This window comes from Gavia stellata, chromosome 11 (assembly GCF_030936135.1).
Source record: "Gavia stellata isolate bGavSte3 chromosome 11, bGavSte3.hap2, whole genome shotgun sequence".
Taxonomy (NCBI): domain Eukaryota; kingdom Metazoa; phylum Chordata; class Aves; order Gaviiformes; family Gaviidae; genus Gavia; species Gavia stellata.
This window is the reverse complement of record NC_082604.1, coordinates 12693615-12714882: the sequence shown is the minus strand read 5'-3', so window position 1 is coordinate 12714882 and position 21268 is coordinate 12693615. Positions and strand designations below refer to the sequence as shown.

Sequence of the window (21268 nt, the reverse complement as noted above, 5' to 3'; positions counted from 1 at the left end):
ATCATGGGAGGAGGTGGGGGAGTTGCTGAAAATGTTCATATTTACTCAGGGTATTCTCTGAGGATGTTGTTTTGTGGTAAATCCACCAAAGATACCAAGGATTCTCTTCAGAAAGGCAGTGGGAAAACCAAGAATATATGCATTATTTCTGTTTGGCAGTCTGGAGTTGCCAAAAGGAAGAGGAACCACAAGCTTCTAGGGTGTCATAAGAAAGCTGTACGACTGTGCAATCTCTATGCCAAATTAAAATACTAAGTTGGGCTTGTTTTCCTTTTTTTTTCCTTTTAAACCCAGGACCAATGTAACGTGACCTTCCAAATATACAGAATTCTTCAGTATCCCAAAAATGTTAGTGAAAGAAAGAGGAGGCAAAATATTTAAATACCGTAAGTTATCTTTCTTTTTAACGATGACTGTGTAGCAAGAATTGATCAGGTTATTTGGTGATACTTTGCACTGGTTAAAAGTTCAGGGATCGAATGAAACTGGGAGAAAGATGCTTTTTCTGTTCTGTATCTTGATGCTGCAGCAACCACGCTGTTATTGCAAATCTTTATTTCCTTATCAATCACTGCAGTACTACCGTTTAATGGGAAGTAGGGTGGTGACTTAATGAGAGCTTTAGGGAAAAGAGTAATCAGCACTGCCGCAATAGTAGAGGAAAAGTGCTGGGAAGCTAAATCAGCACTTTATTATTTTCATCAATACACATTTTCAGAGGGCTGAACAGTCCTGTAAGCTCTCCAACACAGCTGCCATTTTGAGCAACAGGGATTAAGCAAGTGGTTAAAGCTCACGGTGAGGAAAAAGCTGAGGAGTATGGACTGGATTAATGAACTGCTAGATGGGTTGAAACTGGATGTGTTGCTGGGCTTGAAGGGTAGTAATCAATGGGTTGATGTTCAGTTGGTGGCCAGTGCAAGCAGAACACTCTGGGGTCAATCCTGGGGCCAGTATTGTTCATGACCTTCATTGTAACTTGGATGATGACACAAGATGCACCTGCAGCAGATTTTCTGACAATACTAACTTAGAAGGGGTGGTTCTCAAACCAAACAGTGGAGCTTCAGTTGAAAGGACTTGGAGAAACTTAAAAATTGGGTCAACAGAACCCTCACTGAGTTTAACAAAGAATGCAAAGTTGTGCACATGGGGTTGAATAGTGCCAGGCACCAGTGCAGGCTGTCTGAGCATGTGGCTGTCACAGCGGACACAAAGTTGAATATGAGCCAACAGGGTGTTTTCATTGTGAGTAAAGTGAACATAGACTGAGCTATGTTAGGAAGGGAACATGGACAGCAGATGAATAGAAATTATTATCCCTCCTTATTCAGTGCTAGTGAATCCATGCTTGGGATAATATGTCCTGGTTTGGGTTCCCCAGTTCAAGAAGGATGTCGAGAAACATGTCGAGAAACAGGAGAGGGGCATGCAGAGGGCTGATGAGATGGTAAGTGGCCTACAGCATATGACTTGTGAATACATGTTGAAGAAGTTGGGCTTGTTAGCCTGGCAAAGAAGAAAATAAGGGGAGATCCGACAACAATCTACAACTACCTGAAGGGTACTCTTTTCAGTAGTAGCAAAATGTTAAAACAAGGAGCAAAGGCCACAAATTGAGTCACTGGAGTTGTGACTGGATGCATGTGATCGTGAATGGGTGGTGCTGCACAGGAACATACTGCCCAGAAAGGCTGTTGAGTCTCTATGCTTGAAGGCTTTCAAGGGCAGGTTAGGCAGAGCCATGGCTGACCCGAAATACCACAGGTCACAATCCCACTTCCAGTGGAAGGCTGGTCTGGGCAGACCACCACAGTGGCCCCCAGACAGTAAACAAAATTGAATTACCAATTCCTCCTACTCCTGCCTTCCTCCCTCGGTTCCTCTCTCCCTTTAAGTTACATTATGACATATAATTACCATCATGTTTAAGGGACTAGTAAAAAGTCCTTCCATTTCAGTTGGGGTTACTCTGCTTGCCATCCAACCAATTTATACAGTTAGGATTTCTAAGGCACCAGGGTCTGTCAGACTTTGTTTACAGCTGATTTTACTGGATCAGGCACCTTATGCACCTTTGCTGAAAACGGCAAACTTTTTCTGATACCATAGCATTGTCCTTCCTATTCTTACAAAACGGACTTTTTTCCTTATGGAACATCATTTGTACCCTCGCTGCTAGACCTGCACAATTTAATGGTTAAAATTGAAATAGATCCATCTGTACTCATCTTCCCAAGAGACAACATAAATCCAAGATGTTAGCCCAGAACCACAATGACCTATGAACCAGAACTGCTGAAGCAGTATGACACAGCTAAGTGAATTCTCCATCAGATCGAACTGTAAAAACAGAACCTTTGTTAGCACAAGGATTTAAGCACGCAGGTGGCATCTCTAGAACTAGAGGGAACATGGGTTAACAGCCAGTCAAACAAATACATTTTTAATATTTTGTGACTAGTCATCCCACAATCCCAGTAAATCTGTTTCTGTGATAGGTTTAATAAAGTGTGTTAGCATGTTAGATAATTCACAAATCAAAATGTATGTGTCTCAAAGTTGGAGAGTAACACTAGCCAATAAGCAGCAAATTTCAAGTGTCAAGTCCCTAGCATTAAACCTTTTAAGAAACCAGACTCCAGCCAAAAAGTTAATGCCAAAGTTAAAACCTGGGATACCAATGCTCATACACTGTTGGGCAAGGTACCGCAAAACACAAGGTAATCGGGAACATGTATACTTCAGAATGACACACATTTGCAATGCAATACCATCATCTTTTAAAATGGGAGATCTCGTTTTGTTTATCAAGAAGTAAATGAACCCAATCACAAGTCTGACACTAATCTAGTTGTTTATTCTGGAAAAGGATTATCTTTTTAAGATTACAATTCAAAGTTGTATAAGATTGATGTAAAGACTGAAGCCACAGCAATAGCCCATAGTCTGCCACACACTTGAACCAAAACCAGATGAGAGTGTTTCATACCAATATATTTGATGGACTATACATATATAATGGAACAGAACATTAAGCTTTCATGAAAACAATAGATGACATTTGCATGTGTAAACGGCACATAGGCCAAAGAGTATGGTCAAATAAAAAAGAAAAAAATATATAAAAAGCCCCAAAGACACATTTTTAAAACCCCTAAAACCAATTGTCCTTAACAGACTCTGAACCACCATGTTATGCACATAGACAGCACGTACAACAACATTAAAACATTCCTGTTGGTCTCTCATTTTGTCTTCTCTCAGACTACTTCTTACATCTTCTTGAAAAGCCGTTATTTATGCTACCCAGTGCGCTGCTGTAGGTCACCAAGATTCTCTGATGATGAAAGTTTTGTACAGTGGCATACAATCAATTTAGCCTGGGTAAATTCACTGCAAATAGTCAAAGCAATGTATTGCAGAATGTATACCTCATTGTCGTGAATGAGTGGTTTAGGCCGCTTAAAAAATCACCATCAAGGGTACTGGCAAAAGTGATTTTAATAGAAGTTTATAAAAATGCGACTTAACAGAATTCGATGGCAAGGTTCACTCTATTACTTACTAAAACATACAAAGGAAAATCGAATTAGAATCGAACCAGAATGATTTGTACAGAGAGACTGGTGAAAAAAAAGGGTAAAGAAGACCCTCCCGTTGAGCCACGAGGTTCAGAATGGACCCCCTTGCTTTCTAAACTCCTTCTCAGAGAGGAGTCTAGGTGCGGCTGAATCCAGACTTAGTCTCAGACTTGGTCAACGGTTCATGTCTAAAGGAAAGAGTACAAGGAACAAAGAAATCCTCCCATTGAGTCACGAGGTTCAGAGAAGACCAGCTAGGTCCACTCCCAGTCCCAGACTTGGTCAACGGTTTATATCTAAAGAATTATATGTATTTAAGCAGCAATCTAAGGTTCATTCACAATTTAAGGCGGATCACAAGATTTTAGCAGCACTTAATCATTGATTAGTTTAACATTTGCAAAGTGAGTTAATAGAATTTACTACAATCACAACAGTGACTTAATTACAGATTTGAAATTATTTGTATTATACTTGCTATTGGGTACTCAAATTGATTCACAAATGCACGCACACAGACACAAAGACATATATATATATATACACATGAAGAAAGGTATACCTGTTAAAAATTCCCCTCGAGTTCCGTGAAATATTTACTTCAAATGTCTCAGCATTTCTCAACGGGCGAGGGTTGAGCCTCGGGGAAGAGAGGGTTTCAGCCCAGGTCCTGTCGCCAGCTTTCGTCGTCGGTCCTCCAAATTTCACAAACTGGGGAGTTTGTGAACTCTGAGAGGCGTCCCACTCAGAGGGAGACGCTGGTTGCAGCCCGCTGCGGTCCAGGAGAGCTCAAAGGGCCTCACTTAGGGCGGCTGTTTATAGGTTCGCAAGATGATTGGCTTTAGTCTTTGGCAAATTACTGGAATTCCAGTAACACTGGTACCGTTCCACTCGGGCTACGATCCAGGTAAGGGATGTTCCAAGGCTGTCAGGGGATGACGGGTTATTCCCGCTCTCGTTACCCGCCTCGGCCAGGTAACAGGAGTGCTAGGTACGGTCAGTGCTGCTCCCCACCTTAGCCACGCAAGAGTTCCTGGTACAGTCAAGGGACGCCTAAGCGCCCAACTCATTGCAGAAAAGTCAAGGCCTGGCTGGAATTCCTGAGATTGTATTGGCCCAGGAGCGGGGGGGAAGAATGCACCACCACACTCATTAATGTCAGTTTATTCAGAAAGATAGATACAATTGAGGTCTGGATACTGCTTTGAAAAAGTTGGAGTACATTTCTGCAGCTCTTTTCTTCTCCTAAGGGAGGAATCTTTTTGAAGCTTATTTATTGCACAAATAAGGTACTATACAAGGAAGCTTTCAAGCTTCATTCTTAGGGTGGTTTGGCTACATAAATTCAACCAGCCTCTCTTAAGTAAACATAATCCAACTGGCTGCTTTGATTGAATTATATCCTCTAACTCTCTCAGATGTAAATTTCCGGGGGATAACCTGTGCAGCAATAAACTTCATTCAGCCACAAGAGTGTGCATGTGAGAGGATTGCAAATCTCCTCCGCCAAACCAGAATTAGCCGGTATCGCAGGAATGAAAGAGCGTGGAGATTTGAAATTGCAGGGAATGGAGACAAGGCGGTGCAGAAGACGAGCTGCCTGGGGGGCAAGAAGCCCGAGACCGGTGCCCGACTTCTACAGAAAATAAGCCCCCGGGCAGCGAGCAGGGGCGAGGCTGAGCTGGCGCGGGCGGCTGAGCGGAGCCGGGCGCAGGTGGACACCGGAGCCTGCAGTAGCTCTCGGGGAGCGGAGCAGCGCCGCGGGTCTGGCTGACAGCGGAGGCTCGGCGCCGTGGCGGGCTCGGGCGGCGGCGCCGGCGGGGCCCGGCGCGGTGAGTACCTCGGGAGGAGCCGGGAGCCGCCGCATGGCACCGACAGAGGCACCGGCAGAGCCACCGGCATTGGCGCGGGCAGGGGAATGCGCAGTAGCCGCGTCGCCTGCGGCAGAGGCGGGCTGGCGCGGCGCGGTGCAGCGCGGCCGCGGGGCCGGGCCGCGGGGCTGCCCGGGGGCGGCGGGAGGCACCGGCGGCCCCTTCGTGCTGCGGCGGGCTGGGAGCGCCGCCGCCGCAGCAGCGGGGTAACCAGCGGTCATCCTTTGTGCTCCGGCGGGCGGGCGGCGCCTGCAGCCGCGCCGTCCTCCGATGCGCCGCCCCGCCGCCCGGCCCCGCCGCCGCGGCAGCCACCCGCAGGCAGGGGAGGCGGCTGCGGCCGAGCCCGGGCCCCCGCCCCTGCGCCGCGGAACCGCTGACCCCCTGGCAGCCCGGGGCTCGGGGGGTGCAGCAGTCCCCATCTGAGCAGTGTTTTGCGTAGATGAGCTTAACTTGAATGGTGGGGAGGGCGTAACGTGTGAAGCTCCCAAATTTATTATCTTCGCCTGCCTTCGGGCTGCTCGGTAACAGTCTGTAACCGTTTACAAAATAGAGGTACAGCGCCTGATGCAAGCTGCCCATTGCCTTGGCACCACGGGGAGAAAAACGTTCAGTATCTGAGCCTGTTCCCGCTGTCCCCGGGGGCGGGGGACCACTGCTGGGTGAGACTGAGGCAGAAGAGCACCGAGGGGTCTGCTGGAGAGGTCTTCTGAGCAGGGCCTGGGAAGCAGCCCTGCGGGGCAGGAGGGCAGCAACCCGAGGCTGGAAATTGAACTGCCGCCGACTTCATGCAAGCTTGTGACCCTGGCAATTAGCTTAGCGCTTCAAGTGTTTAATTTCCCTGATTTTCTCTTCCTTGCTGGGCATGCACAGTTACGCACTGTGGCTCTGCAGAAGTGGCTAGTGTCCATATCTCCACTGAGGTCATTGACAACTGAAGTACTCGTCGAGTACTCATTACTATTTATAATGCTTTTATGAATTATCCATTGGAAGTGCCTTTAAAGTATGATTTTATTTTGTACTTTTTAACATGGGGGCAATCAGGTACTGGAGGAGGTTACCAAAGTATATGTAAATTATTCATCATACAGACTTTTTTATATCAAGATCAAATGTTTTTCGATGATCCAGTTCAACTACAAGTTAGAGAGCCATAGCTCCACTCATGGTACAGGGAACTTTGGTGTTTTGCTGCTAACTTTGGTCTTATTACAGCACCTGCACTTGTCCCTAAAAGAGCTCATGAGTCAGATTTTCAAAAAAGCTCAGCATCTTCGTGGGCACTAATGTTTGGGCCAGTTTTCTAAGAGCTCTGCATACTGTGTGTGTAGACAATGTAAAAAGCTTTTCTGAAAAAAAACCCAGTCCTTCTCCAGCTGACCAAACAAGAATCCACATGCTCCTGCCTTTAAATGCAATGCCTAGTGCGGGGCTGTATTCAAACACTGTTGCTGTGAGTGGGTCTTCACTACCTCGCTCACCGGGGAAATACGTCTGGCTTCACAAATCAGCTGCTGCCATTTTCGTTGCAGTTTCTCTAGGATTTCACAATTGAAAAGAGCCCCTTGGGCCTCTCTGCCTTCCGTGATACTGTGTTCTTGGCAGTGCTGTGCTGTGGGAAGAAGGCTGAGGGCAGGTAAGTGCCTTTCTCCTGGGTGCGATAGGCCATGGGGCAGTGAGTCAGTAGTGGGGAGGATCCAGACATCCAGTCCTTGCTTTATCCAGAGCCTGAGAGTCTGTGCAGTTATTGGAAATGACCTTCCCTGCTTTTGAGTGTATTCACTCTGAACTTGTGACATTAGTGCAAAGTTAATAGTACAAAGTAATAATAAGCAAGAATCCAGTTCAAAGGGAAAACATAAGCATTTTCTGAAGATTTGTGGGGGTTGATGGAAGCATGACATTAACTTGCATCTAATCAATCTAAGCCCATTCTGTCAGTAAGATTGCAAAGATGAGTGTCATATCTTTTCATCCCAATGTCAATTATTTTTGCTTTAAATAATTTAAAATACATAAAAGATGTATGTATCTATTTCCTGTCCAAAGAAGAAAATTTTTGTATTCAGGTGCACACAAGACCAGTCAAAAACATGAAAGACAAAGGTGAGGCTCCACATTTAATCCTGACTCTGAATCTTTAGTTACATAATTTTGTATTCCATTATCTAAGATGTACTGTAATATCCATCATACATTTCACTAATCTTATACAGAGTATGTTTAACAGCTTGCAATTTTCCTTCATTGTGCTACTTTTCATTATTTCCCATTAGCATGATTATTCACTGCCTTTATTACCTTTATGCAGTTAGTATTCCTCTCTCTTTTGAGTGGGCTGAATCCTCCATGAGTAGTCATATAAACTACATCAATGGGGGATCTGGCTCCTAGTACATTAATAGGAAAGAGTTGAGATGTCATCTTTAAGACCTACCCTCTGTAGAGGAAGGATGAAGTATAATTTTAACTAAGGTTGTCCCAGGCTGTCCTCCTGTGTTCAGAAAAAAGCCTGTACCACTGCATGGCTCTGACTTGTTCCCCTGCTACCCTTCCCCTCACCATGTGTACAGTCCTGCCAGAGACACCCTGCAGGACCTCTGGAGAGACCTCTAAGCATAATCCCCCTTCTCTCTGCCTCTTGATTTGGAAAGAAGCAGCCAGTGAGTCATTTCAGTATGTGTTTCCACTGTCACCCAGGTTTGGACTCATCAGTCAGTCCCAGCTTATCTGCTCAAGCGGCAAATGTTAAATCTGCACAGTTCTTGTTCTTCCTCACTGCATCACCAATACCTTCCATGGCCAAGTTAGGGCTAGTGATGGCTCAGTCCATGAAGAGTATCCATCTATGAAAAATTTGATACCAGGAGTACAACATATTTTAGCTCCAATTCACCCTGAGGTAAATCAGTGTGCTCTTGGAGGAACCTAGATGTTCAAGCTGCCCTTAGCTACACATAATCACCTGTACTGCAAGCAAGGGATTTGTGGCACTGAACTATGAAGGTAACTTACCCAGCAGCCAGTGTGGAGAGGTTACATACATCAGCAGGTTTTCGCTGTTGTCTGTGAAAGAAACTGTAGCTTTCACCAATCAGCTCTGACTCCATCTACATACTAGTATGAAATACTTCAAGGCCTTCTCTGTGTGTTTATCTAGCAATAAGAAAAAAGTAAAATAGTTTGGAAAGGTCATAACTTGAGAAGCAAAATATACTCATGTATTTAAAGACAATAGCCCAAATTTTCAGTTAGTACAGAATCTGAGTTACTCCATTCACTGCCAGTTTTCAGTAGTGAAGAGCTAGCCCTGAGGCACACCTTCTGAGGGCTCACAGAACACGTAAGAAGCTTTTTTTAAACATTTTTTGATAATGTTCTTCTCTTTTTTGACTGTCGTGAAGCCGGTGGCTCTTTTTATTTCTCTGGAGAAGAAAAGAAGACAAAAAATTACCATCTCTGGTAATTTGTATCATTACATTTCTAGTCTCCATGGAAACCTATGTGGTGCTCCACAGTTGGGTAACATTTCAGTATTTCAGTATGTTGCAGCAGAAATCAGATGAAGGGAAGACTGGCTTCTGCCCCTTGCCTGTTAATCAATTAAAAATTGTTTTGAAATTATTTTCACATTGTGTTGCAATCTTCACTTAGAGTAACAATGGAAGAAATCAAAGTAATCAAATTAAGCTATTATGGCCTGATCCTACATACACCTATGCACATAACTCTGCTACTCAGTTTGATTCTGATAGGCATTGACATTAATTTGGAAGAATTCTTTGGGTTTAGTAGGATTATATGGATTAATACTATGGAAACGGAAAGCATAATAGCAAACTGTTTGTCAAGCTGACTCTCGTAAAAGTTTAAACCTTGACAGAGAGGTAGTAACAATCCCCTTCTTGTAATTTGTGTAAGCAAAGCATTTTGAAAACCAAGAACCTTAAATCTTTATCTTTCTCTGTCTTCACTCTTGTTCTTACACTACTGAAAACTGGTTTCCTCTGAAAAGATACGGTAACTTCATCTACCTGCCTCTTTAGGATTTCCTTTTTTTATTCCAAGCTTTGTCAGCTTGAACACAAAGGCACATAATCTCACTGGGACGGCAGAAAGTGATACAGAGAAGGAATATACAGAGAGAGACCAGTCTTTGTTTGTGACCACAGTCAACCCATGAAGAGTGAGTCCTCTCAGCCACCTACAAGTAAGTAAAGCATATAGTAATGGAAATAATGCAGCCTCCTGTCAACCCATAAATGCTCCTGCATAGACAGCCATGATACTAAGGTACACAAAGAAATACATTAACTAGAGAATTTTCTAAGCATTTTACATTTGAACAATGAAAACCCAGTATTCACTTTACAACTGCACTAAATCACAATGGTGAAATATGGTTGTGATTTATGCCATTCACTATAACCAAACTACAAAATCTGATAATTTTGTATGATTTTGAAGGTATTTACTGCATTTGTTTCAGAATACCGTGGAGAAAATGTATGCTAGTCGAGAGGATATTGGATACGATTTTGGAGATGACTCAAAAGTTGGAAGTAAGCCAGTTAAGCCTAATCCAGACATCGATGGAGGATGGGCTTGGATGATTGTACTTTCCTCTTTCCTTGTGCACATACTTATCATGGGGTCCCAAATGGCCCTTGGAATACTCAACATGGAATGGCTTGAAGAGTTTAATCAAAGTCGTGGCTTAACAGCATGGGTTAGCTCCCTCAGCATGGGCATTACACTTATTGTAGGTATGTTCCAGCATAATTTATTTCAAAGCTACAAAGAATTGTAGAATATATTTGCCACTCATCCCTCAAGTGTTTTCTTAGGGTTTTCCATTTTATTAGCAGAGCTGCCCAAGTTCTCCTGAGTTGCCTTTTTAAAGTCAGCAGGACAAATTTTACAAGTTAGAGGGAGAAAGGGAGCAACAGGGAAGATGATAGGGAAGACAATCCAGGAGACAGCATGAGCAGGAAAGGATGCCTGTGACTTCAAGGTCTCACTAGAATTAAGAAAACAGATCATCTGTGAAGCTTGTGGTCCTTCCCATACTCTATCTGGGACAAGAAAATGTTGAATTTGGACAAGTTTATATTTCAGTTTGGCAGCTGAACTAAAACTTATATTTTAAGTTGTGGTTGGATCGACCCAAAATAGTATCTGGAGGGGTATGTTTGTTTAGATAGGTGTACGCACACCTCTGTCTCCCTAAATTAAGAGAGAAAAAGTTGTGTTTAGGTCTGCCTAAAATATTCCACTGAAAACAAAATCAAATGTTTACTTTCTAGTTACTTGTGAAAAAGGCCTGCACTCACACAGCATTGGTATTGGGAACAACAGTTTCAGTTTCTTTCTGTGTTTAAACTGTCTCTCCTTCATGGGGCAACTTTGATTTTAGGTCCTGCGGGTACTTAACTAAGCATTTGGTTGGTTGGTTGAATTTTTCTTTTCACGATTTTAAACAGTAATAGGGAAAATAAACTGAATTGCATGAATAGTCTGATGTTTAAAATTTTGTTTAAAACATTAAGAATCTTCATACGAAAAATTATTAAAGAGCGTAGAGAATGAAATAAATAATTTAACATTTTTTCATGTTTTTTAACAGGTCCGTTCATTGGTTTATTCATCAGCATGTGTGGGTGCCGCAAGACAGCTATAATTGGAGGGATATTGAATGCCCTAGGTTGGATACTGAGTGCCTATGCCTCAAATGTGCACTACCTCTTCCTTACGTTTGGAGTGACAGCTGGTAAGCTGTACTAACGTTTGAAAGTTCTTCCAATTATTTTTGATTCCTTTGAAGGTTATCTGGGTGAGTAAAGAGGGAAGTTAGACTGTAAAGTTATTCCAGCTTTTCTTTCACACTCTTTACAGCCTGTTATCTTTTCAGAAAACTTATTTATTTACTTAGTGGATTGGGCCCAATGACTTTTGTTGTCATTTAAATCTGCCATGTGAAGATGTTTTTTTTATCAGTTTCTCCCAAATGAATATATTAGAGGACATTTTTTTTAATTAGAAGAATTAATGTAACACAAACTCTAACAAGTGAATTTAAACATGTTAAAACACTGTTGAACTATATATTTAGCTAACTCCTCTCTTTGTCACAGGAAGAAACAGCAAATTTTTTCTACAGGAGCTGCTCCCCGTTAATAAAACACCAGATTATGATAACTGTGTACTGCTTCAAAACCCATTTTACAGGGTGTTGTGGGTTACTGCTGGTAGGCAGCTGAGCCTCACACAGCTGCTCGCTCGCTCTCCCACAGTGGGATGGGGGAGAGAATCAGGAGGGTAAAAGTGAGATAAAGTTTAATAAGTGAAGCAAAAGCTGCATGCACAAGCAAAACAAAATAAGGAATTCATTCACTACTTCCCATGGGCAGGCAGATGTTTAGCCATTTCCAGGAAAGCAGGGTTTCATCATGTGTAACGATTACTTGGGAAGACAAACAGCACAACTCCGAATGCCCCCCCTTCCTCCTTCTTTCCCCCAGTTTTATTGCTGAGCATGATGTCATGTGGTATGGGATGTCCCCTTGGTCAGTTGGGGTCAGCTGTCCCACTGTGTCCCCTCCCAGCTTCTTGTGCACCCCCAGCACACTCACTGGCAGGGTCACCTGAGAAACAGAAAAGGCCTTGATGCTGTGTTAAGTACTGACCAGCACCAGCTAAAACATCCCTGTGTTATCAATGCTGTTTTGGTCACAAGTCCAAAACATAGCACCGTATGGGCTACTATGAAGAAAGTTAACTCTATCCCAGCTTGAATTAGGACAATGCATGTGGCTGTATTTCATATGTAGTTTCTAATAAAGGATATTCAGATTACATCAACAACCGCTAATAGATAGCAATTGATTTTGCTACATTTTTCTACAATCAAAATCACTGAAAGAAGTAATATTTTGTCATTTTTATTGGAATTAGGTCTCTAGAAAACCTTTTAACATGTGTAAGAGCCCAATCAAAATATGAAAAGGCATGCATGTTTAGGCATCTTTCTTGAAAACCAATAGATCCTTAGTGCTGGAATGCTCAGTTTCTAGCAAAATGTGGCTTCTTGTGAAAAATTTTAGTTACTTTAAGAAAGTTACGTAGAAGAACCAAGTATTATCTACTTAAAGCACTACTCCATTTTAGTCACTGTTCATTTCTGGAAAGAGAAACTGTTAATAGATATGAAACAAAGATGTTAAAGTGATCCAAGTGAGAGATACAAAATTTGGCCTTTAATTATTATCTGAGCAACACTGAGCAATTCAAGGGGCTTTGAAATATTATTCACTCCACGGATAACATGGCCAGTTATGTTTGCAAATGAGGCATGGTATCTATGTTATACGTGACAGACAGAAGCATTATGAAAAAAATTATTTGCAATACTAATAATAGTTTCAGTACCCTCCATTCCCTCAAACTACCCTTTCACAGAATTTCACAGAAATCTGCAGAATTTCTGTACATAATTTTTTATCTAGCTCTCTGGATGGAAAAAAATTGAAAGTAGGATCACTGTGGTGACTCTTTATACCACCATACCATAGATTTCAGTAATGTTGTAAATTCCTGAACAAAGAACAATAATTACAGGCAGGGTTCTGCCTTTTTCTGAGTTTCTGTTTCCATAAATATTGGATATAATCAAGCAGACAGGAATCTACACACTCTTTCTCTCAGCCCTTGCTCCTTTTCAGAAAAAGCGTACTGAAAATACCAGACAAAAAGGCAGAAATTATGCAGAGAATTTAAAGAGAGGTGAAACCCGTATTTTCAGAAAAAAGCTGAGGCAAATTTTTACATGAGGTGGAGAAGTGAGATGCTGTTGCAGGAGTAATTCTGGCCAGAAAACCAGTGTACAGATGCCTGAGATGCTTCCTCCAGCTCCATGAGACCTCCATGCACCATCCCCTCACTTGCTGTTCCCTCGCTCACCGTCCCCTTACTCACTGTCCCCTCACCATTCCCTCACTCACCATCTCCTCACTCACTGTCCCCTCACTCGGATCTCCTCACTCACCTATCGCCTCAGGCCCCATCCCCTCACTCCCATCCCCTTGCTCACGGTCACCTCGCTCACCACCACCTCAGGGAAGTTTCTTCCATGTTCTCATGGCCACTAGATGTAAGACTGCTGTTCACTTATGGTGGCCGCCTCCTGCTGTGATCACTTCTGGGCCTCCATGCACTGCTGGTGGGCTTACTCGTGGCTCCTGTTCTCCCTGATGGTGACCCGCCGTGCCAGATGCCCTCATGCAGTGCGTCCCCCCAACTCCAACCTCGTCCCCCGGCCGCAGCCACCCTGCCGCCTCAGCTCCCCTTCCCAAAGCGCCCCTCCCCTCAGTGCAGGTCCCCATCCCAGCTCCTCACAGCGTTGCCCCCTCACCTCCTGGCTGCCAGCTGCATCCCAGCTCCACAGGCTCTCCTCCCTGGAGCAGCAGTATGGGGGAGCAGAGGAGCCTTCTCCCCCCTCGCCTGTCCCGGGGAGCCCCGGGGTGGGCGCCCGGAGTCGGTGGTGGCAGAAAGCCCCTGTGGGCGGGGGGACAAAATGCCGCCTGAGGCCCCGCGGCGGGGGGGAGAGCAGAGCGGGCCCTGCCGCTGCTGTGGTGGTGCAGGGGGACGGAGCTGTGAGGAGAAGGAGCGGAGAGGCCTGTGGCCCCGTGTTTGCCTGTGAAGGTGGCGTGCCTTTGCATCTGGTTAGACTACGTTTTGCTATGTAGCCCACAGAATGAAGAGATAAGATAAAAAATTTTTAAAAAGCCTTACTTCTCGGGATGCGCAGGCAGGGGCAGTAAGCACTAACGCAAGTGTGAGCCCGGGCCCCTTTTTCACAGCAGCCAACGGCAGGCCGGTCTGAGGAGGCGGGGAGCCTTCTGGAGGGCAGAGAGATGTCCTTGGAGTCTGTGGCTGGGTTTGGGGAGGGAGACGTTGTGCATATATTTACATAGCAAAGAAATAAATACTTCTAACAGGCAAAACAAGCCAGCTCGGACCACAGTACAGTGCCGTGATGTTGAGGTGCTTTTTTTCAGGCTTTGCTGGAATAACAGCTCTTTCTCCCATCTAGCTGTGGCTGTATCATGCTGAGGCTGCATGTAGCTACGGTATCGGCTATTTAGGAAAAGTTTTAAGCGCAAAACACTCTTCTAAATTACGATCACAGTGAATTTGGAAGCATCTTCTGCATACACCTCTTTCAGTCCAAATCCCCTCTGTCAGAAATTTGCTGTGAGAAAAACTGGGTAACTGGTACCTTTAATAACGTGTGTGCACAACTCTCAACGCTGTCTGCTTGAAATAGGTACCATGAATACCCTGGTTTTTAATTACAAAATTAGAGATCTGCCTTTTAAGAATATGCCCGTGCAGCTACTGTGTGGCCCTCCCGGGACTTCCCTGGCATGCCCAAAGAGAAACCTGGAAGCCACCCCAGGTCCCACCACCCGGCTAACCCCCCGTGCTGACTCCTGGAACGTATCTCACAGTCGCTGTGAGTTACAAAGCAAGGACCAAAACTCAGTCTGGATCTTCATTGCTGGTGAATTTAGGCAAAAGCAACAAGATGTGCCCACTAAGCAATTTCTGGTTGTTGATACAATCAGATGCAAGTATAAGAAATGCAGATATTTCAAAATAGGTTTTCTTTATGTTTGTCGCCATATTAACTGTCATTGATTTATTGTGGGATGCTTGGGGCTTTCCAGTGGTGTCACGCTGAACTGAGGTAAAGGTTTTATCTTCCACGTGTTTCAGTTTTTCCAGCAGTTAAATAGCAGTATTATATTCTCACTGCAATGAGTATTGCAAATTTTGGAACATACTACAAGACAGAAATGAAAGTTAACATGAGAATTGAATAATTATTCTTGGTTTAACTACTATGCTTGTGCAAAAGTTAGGAGTAAAACTGATTCACATTTCACTGCTTTTTATCTTGTTGGCCAAAAGTTCAGATTGATTACGGTTTTTATTTTCATAGGTGTTGGAAGTGGCATGGTTTATCTGCCTGCGGTGGTCATGGTAGGGCAGTATTTTCAGAAGAGAAGAGCACTTGCACAAGGACTCAGTACCACGGGAACAGGGTTTGGAGCTTTCCTAATGACTGCCTTACTGAAGTACCTCTGCACCGAATTTGGGTGGAGGAACGCCATGTTCATCCAGGGCGCAGTCTCCCTAAACCTTTGTGTCTGTGGGGCGCTTATGAGACCGCTTTCTCCCAAAGACATTGTTAGTGAAAAATATGTTGTGAGAAGTAATAGTGAAGTTAATCAGGCAAAAGCTCTGTCCCGTTCTGCAGAGACTATAAAATCTAATGGAGTCCTCAGTGAAGAACCAGAAAAAAAAGAAGAGGCAACAAATGAAGAAATGCTTGACAGTGTTCAGCACATAGAAATGGGAGGTAAATCTAGAAGCGGAAGGAATATGTACGGACTGCGCATTCTTAAGACAGTGAGCCAGCTCACGGTTACAGTCAGGAAGGGCTTTGCAATATGGTACTCCAGCTACTTTGGAGCTGCATCACTGTTTACCAATAGAGTATTTGTGGCCTTTATAATTTGGGCTTTGTTTGCCTATAGCAGCTTTGTCATTCCCTTTATTCATCTTCCAGAAATAGTCAAGCAGTACAACCTATCTAGTCAGAACAATATATTCCCCTTGACATCCATTATAGCCGTTGTTCATATTTTCGGTAAAGTGATCCTTGGAATCATCTCTGATCTCCCGTGCATCAGCACGTGGAACGTCTTCCTCATGGCTAACTTTACCCTGGTCACCTGCATTCTTACTTTGCCACTAATGCAAACATACATCAGCCTGGCTGTAGTTTGTGCTCTAATAGGATTTTCTAGTGGGTACTTTTCTCTAATGCCTGTTGTGACTGAAGATTTAGTTGGAACTAAACACCTTGCAAATGCCTATGGCATCATCATTTGTGCCAACGGAATATCTGCATTGCTTGGACCACCCTTTGCAGGTAAAAAGTTCAAATCTCTAACCAACAGATGTTTGTATAACAACTGTGTGACTTGTTATATTATTAAGATTTCTTATGTTCTTAGCACGTGTAGTTAACAAAATTACAGCTGCTCTATGGACCCTAACATTCAGCTTTAAGTTGTACAGATTTACGGATCACATCTGCTGGGTACCAGCTCACTATTCACACACTACAAATTACCGTCCTTGCAAATAACCCCAAATCTATTGCAAGCTATCCTCTCAATGGTAATGGTATGTTTCCTTAAAATATTACCACATACTTTTTTAAAATGGAAAGGTTTAACCTATTTTTATGTGTTTTGTGTAGTATATGCACTATACATACTCATGCCTCTAGATGAAAAAACGATGAATAGTTTTCAGGGTAGGCAGGTGTTTGTGCCATAGTATTACACCCAAGAACTATAAAGTGTGTTTGGGCGTCACCACCCTAAGCTGCCAATGATGTGTTGATTTAACTAACTTAGCTTTGCCTTCCTTCAGCCAGAAAAATCTACTTTGGGGACTGCACTGCTCATAATCTCTTTACTGCCATCCACAGCAGGAGGTAGAAGTGTATGTATGTTATCCCTAAAGTTAATTAGGTTTAAGCAAACATTCATTATAAATTTTCTTACAGAAAGAGGCAGGGAAGTACAGGAGAGATATAGGTACTGATTGTCAAAACTATAGCCAGACTAAGTCTGTCTTTTACAGATACGCAAATCAGAAGAAAGTGGTAAGAAACCTTGTGAGTAACGGCTGTGGTCAGTCAGGGATGGCCCTAGGCTGAACTGAAGCTATTAGCAGCACAAGCAACCCAGAAAACCGAGAATGCTCTCACCTTCTCTCCCCACTGTTGAGTGAGCTGACACGATTTAGAAGAAAGCTCATTTAGTGCCCTTTGAAAAGCAGCAGTGTTGTACTCCACCATATATTCCTTCAGCACCTCTCACTCTGTGCTGAACATGTCTTTGTATTTGGTCTTTAGTAACGAAGCATAAAGGATGCAATTAGTTGAGGTTAAAAAAAGCTGCTGATCTTGAGGTTACATTGCAATGCAACCAGCATGACATAGGCGAATTTTGCTGTTTGGGGTTCTCAAACATTTCTAAAGTAACTTTAATGTATTTTTGCAAAGGAATTAAGGTTGGAATGAGAGTCATTGCAGTACTGAGATTCTATCTTTTGAAAAGTCTTTTACCCAGTATGTAGCATTTGAACTACCCTGCTGTATCAGGCATTTTACAAAGAAAATAGTAGGGTGAAAGAACTTACTGGTTTGGGATTCCAAAATGTCTATTTTAAAGTCAGACCTGTGATAACTTATTTAAAAAATACAGTTTTAGAGAGAAGGTTGCTTGGCTTCTTTAGATGGCACATAGCTGGAGTCCCATTTTAGGACTTCAGTGATACTTAAATGAGGGGATAGGTTTTGCAGTAGTTTTTGGTTTTGGTGAATGAGCGAGAGATTTTGTTAATACATTTCCATTTGTAGCATCTAGAGGAGCAGACAATCACCACCTCTTTTTTCCACAAAACATCTATGGATTTGACTGAAATGTCGAAAGAGAAACGTGCAGTATTTTTCATATTTTCCCATGCAATGTACCTTGTTGTCAAGCTTTGTAACAAACATGTTTTGTCCTTATTTTGCAGGTTGGATCTATGACATCACACATAAATATGATTTTTCTTTTTACATATCTGGATTGCTATACATGGTGGGAATAATATTTTTACTTACACAACCTTGTATTCAAAAGAAACAACCAAGAGAAAAATCTATGGAAGAGGCACAAGTATAGAACAAATTCCAGAAGTTTTTTTACAGAAGTTTTCTGTTTTCATGTTTCTATTGTATGACAATATGAAGCTGTTTTTCTTACAGAACCAACCCCATTGAGCTGTACTTAAGTGCAAATGTGCTCCAAAATGCTAATAAATTATTAGAAATATGCTTTTAAAATGAGTTAAGATCTTTTACTTTTGAACTGGCAAATACAGCAATTAAAAGCACCCTGCCAGTCTTTTAAAATTGGAACAATGCTAGGAGCCTTTACCCTTGCTTCTCTTTTAACTTTTCACCACTAACCATTGGTGAAACTCCATTGACTGCAGTGCAGTTACTCCTGATTTACACTAGTCCTACAAGAGAATTTGATCAGGATATGAATGATTTATAAAAGTCCTTCCTAATATGTATTCTGTCTGGTAAAAGAATAGTTACTGACTATGAGAAAATGATTGTATTTCTTACCTGCTAGTCAAGTACTGTTGAAATGCTAGTACAACAATTCAATTAATTCAGTGTATTGAAATTACTATTTCTTGATGCAAACTGAAGAAAAGTTCTTATATTTCTCTGAAACTACTCTCTACTTCAAGGATTTTTTATTTTATTTTTTTAAAGTATCAACTGCATAATAAAGTAGCCATCCTGAATACACAGGCTGCATTCTAAATGCTGTGACATTTAAAGCACCTGAAGTAAAACAAACATAAAAGCAAAAACAGGCAAGGTATAGAAAATATTATTGTTATTCATAAACTGGAAAATGTTTTTGGAAACAGTTTGAAGTTTCTGGCTGCTTTATCTAATTAGAGGTATTGTAGAACTTTGTAACATTGCCATTGACTCCTTCCATGGGACTTGTTTGCAAGTAAACCGTACTAAAGAAACAGAGTTGGGCAAAATTGGCCCAATATAGTTTTAGAAAGAACTGGACTACAGCACACTAAATTTTGTTACAATTAATTTAATAATAAAGACTGTTACGTTATGATCAGTCGTGTTGCTGCTTGTAACGTACACCATGAACTGTCTAAGACTGGTCACGTTGGAGATGTTTATTCACTAAAAAATTAGATACTGCAAAGCATGGATGAGCTAAAGACCATTTAAAATACTCAAATAAATTTTCTTAAACAACATTAAGCGCCTGGTAATCAATGCAGAATGTTTTGTATGGTGGTACAAGACATACTATTTTCATCTTTGAGAGGTGAGTCTGATGTTAATTGTCCTATGTCAAATAAAAAGTCACTGTATGTTTTTTTTTGTGCTGGCTTTATGAAAGTTTTTTCATGACAAATAAGGTTCTTATTTTAATACTGATACATGCTGCTGGAATTATTTAAAAACAATTGATACTATTCAATTATATTGAACAAATTATTGGGAAACAGTTCAGTGTGCAACAATATTGTTATACAGATCTTTTTTATAGCTGCACGGTTGGTTAAAAAAAAGTTCTGAACCTCAACTTGTATTGTTCTATACTGCAATTCACCAACTTCCTAGTTTCACACTTCTACAACTGTTGGCAGGGACATATTTTAAAACAGATCACTGAAATGAGCCAGGTTAAAAAAGAAAACCTTAAGACAACCACAAACTACTTTAAGATTTAGATAAGTTCATTCATATAGGATAGTCATGTATGGCCTTTAAAAGTCATATTAAAACAACTGAGGTGGCAGTGAACTGCAACACATGGCGTGAACATGCAGTCAGTAATTTCTTAAAATCAGCTTTTTTATTGGAGAAAATGTTCATGTAAACTACACTTTCACATCAGTTCTTTTGTTACAGGTTTAACGTCGTCTTGGTGTGAATGCTGCTGCTAGTTTATTTTAACTGAGCTATCTTTTATTGGTGAAAAATATATATATTGAAGTGATGATTTCCCTCAATTTCCTTTTTTTTCTTTTTGAAAGATATGTACTCTTTATACTTAGAACTTCACTTCGTCTTTTGTCAAAATCAACTTTATTTGCATATTACTGTAATGAATAATATGTTGTTCACTTATGATGTCTTCAATATATCTTTCTATAAAAGTCCTTGCTGGGCTATATGATGCGAATAAACTTACATTACCCAAAATTTCACTTTCTGTTCATTTACTAATTAAGTTCATTTTTTCAAGCTTAAAAATGAAGATTCTCCTGCAAAATTATTGTTCTTATTTCTCGTAACAGAAGGGACAGGTACATGGCTGATCAAGGAGAAGGGAAGGTGGGCTGACAAAATCAAGTTAAATTAGGATTTTAAATTAATATTCACTCAGTCCATATTGGCTAGCATGGGTTCTAGTTTCCTAACCTGAAACTGCCTAAATCTGTTATGAGAGCTCAAGCTAACAAAAAAATTCCTTGGTGGTAAATTGACAGAAAGTGAGAAAAGAGGGTCTGTTTAGTAGCCCTGCTCACATACTGTAGTTCTTAAAATCACCTCTCTAAGGCAACATTTTATAGTGTTTTATTACACAGAACAGAAATTTTACCAATACAGTACTTTATGCACATTGTGAAATTTTTATTTGACATTGTCCTAAAAGGAAATAGTCACAAAGAGGAAAGAATATACTTAAGTGTTTCTTCATCTAAAGATCCACAATCACCAAATGCTTCAAGAATATTGGCATATAGATGTAGAACAAAATATTCTTAATCTAAATTAGCAAATATCTTTTAAGAATTAAAATACTGCTTTATAAAGAAATAGAATTATATAAGAACCCTGTATTCATAGTTTTTAATCAATTTATAAAATTCAAGTTTAATACTTGACATGTTAAAAAATTGTAAACCTAATACACTCTTCAAATATTATACTATTTTATCCAAATACTGCAATCACTGTTTTTAATACTCAAGTCTTAAGTCTAGTCCGCGGCAAATGATACATTAATCAACTGCTACTTTCAGAGTAATAATATTTGGCCTCTTAATTACTGAAGTTGATTGTTGGAGTAAGCCAATAACATCAGTAAGAACTGCCTTCATTTTACAACACTCTTAAGA

The 21268-nt window shown here is 41.5% G+C and overlaps 1 protein-coding gene across 1 annotated transcript; it reads left to right on the top strand.

Moving 5' to 3' along the window:
* The first annotated feature begins 9959 nt into the window (after positions 1-9959).
* SLC16A14 (solute carrier family 16 member 14) lies at positions 9960-18267 on the top strand. Its single transcript, XM_009815411.2, has 4 exons — positions 9960-10221; positions 11082-11225; positions 15459-16454; positions 18119-18267. Exons 1-4 carry the CDS (start codon positions 9960-9962, stop codon positions 18265-18267), a joined length of 1551 nt encoding a protein of 516 aa, XP_009813713.1.
* Positions 18268-21268: the final 3001 nt, after the last annotated feature.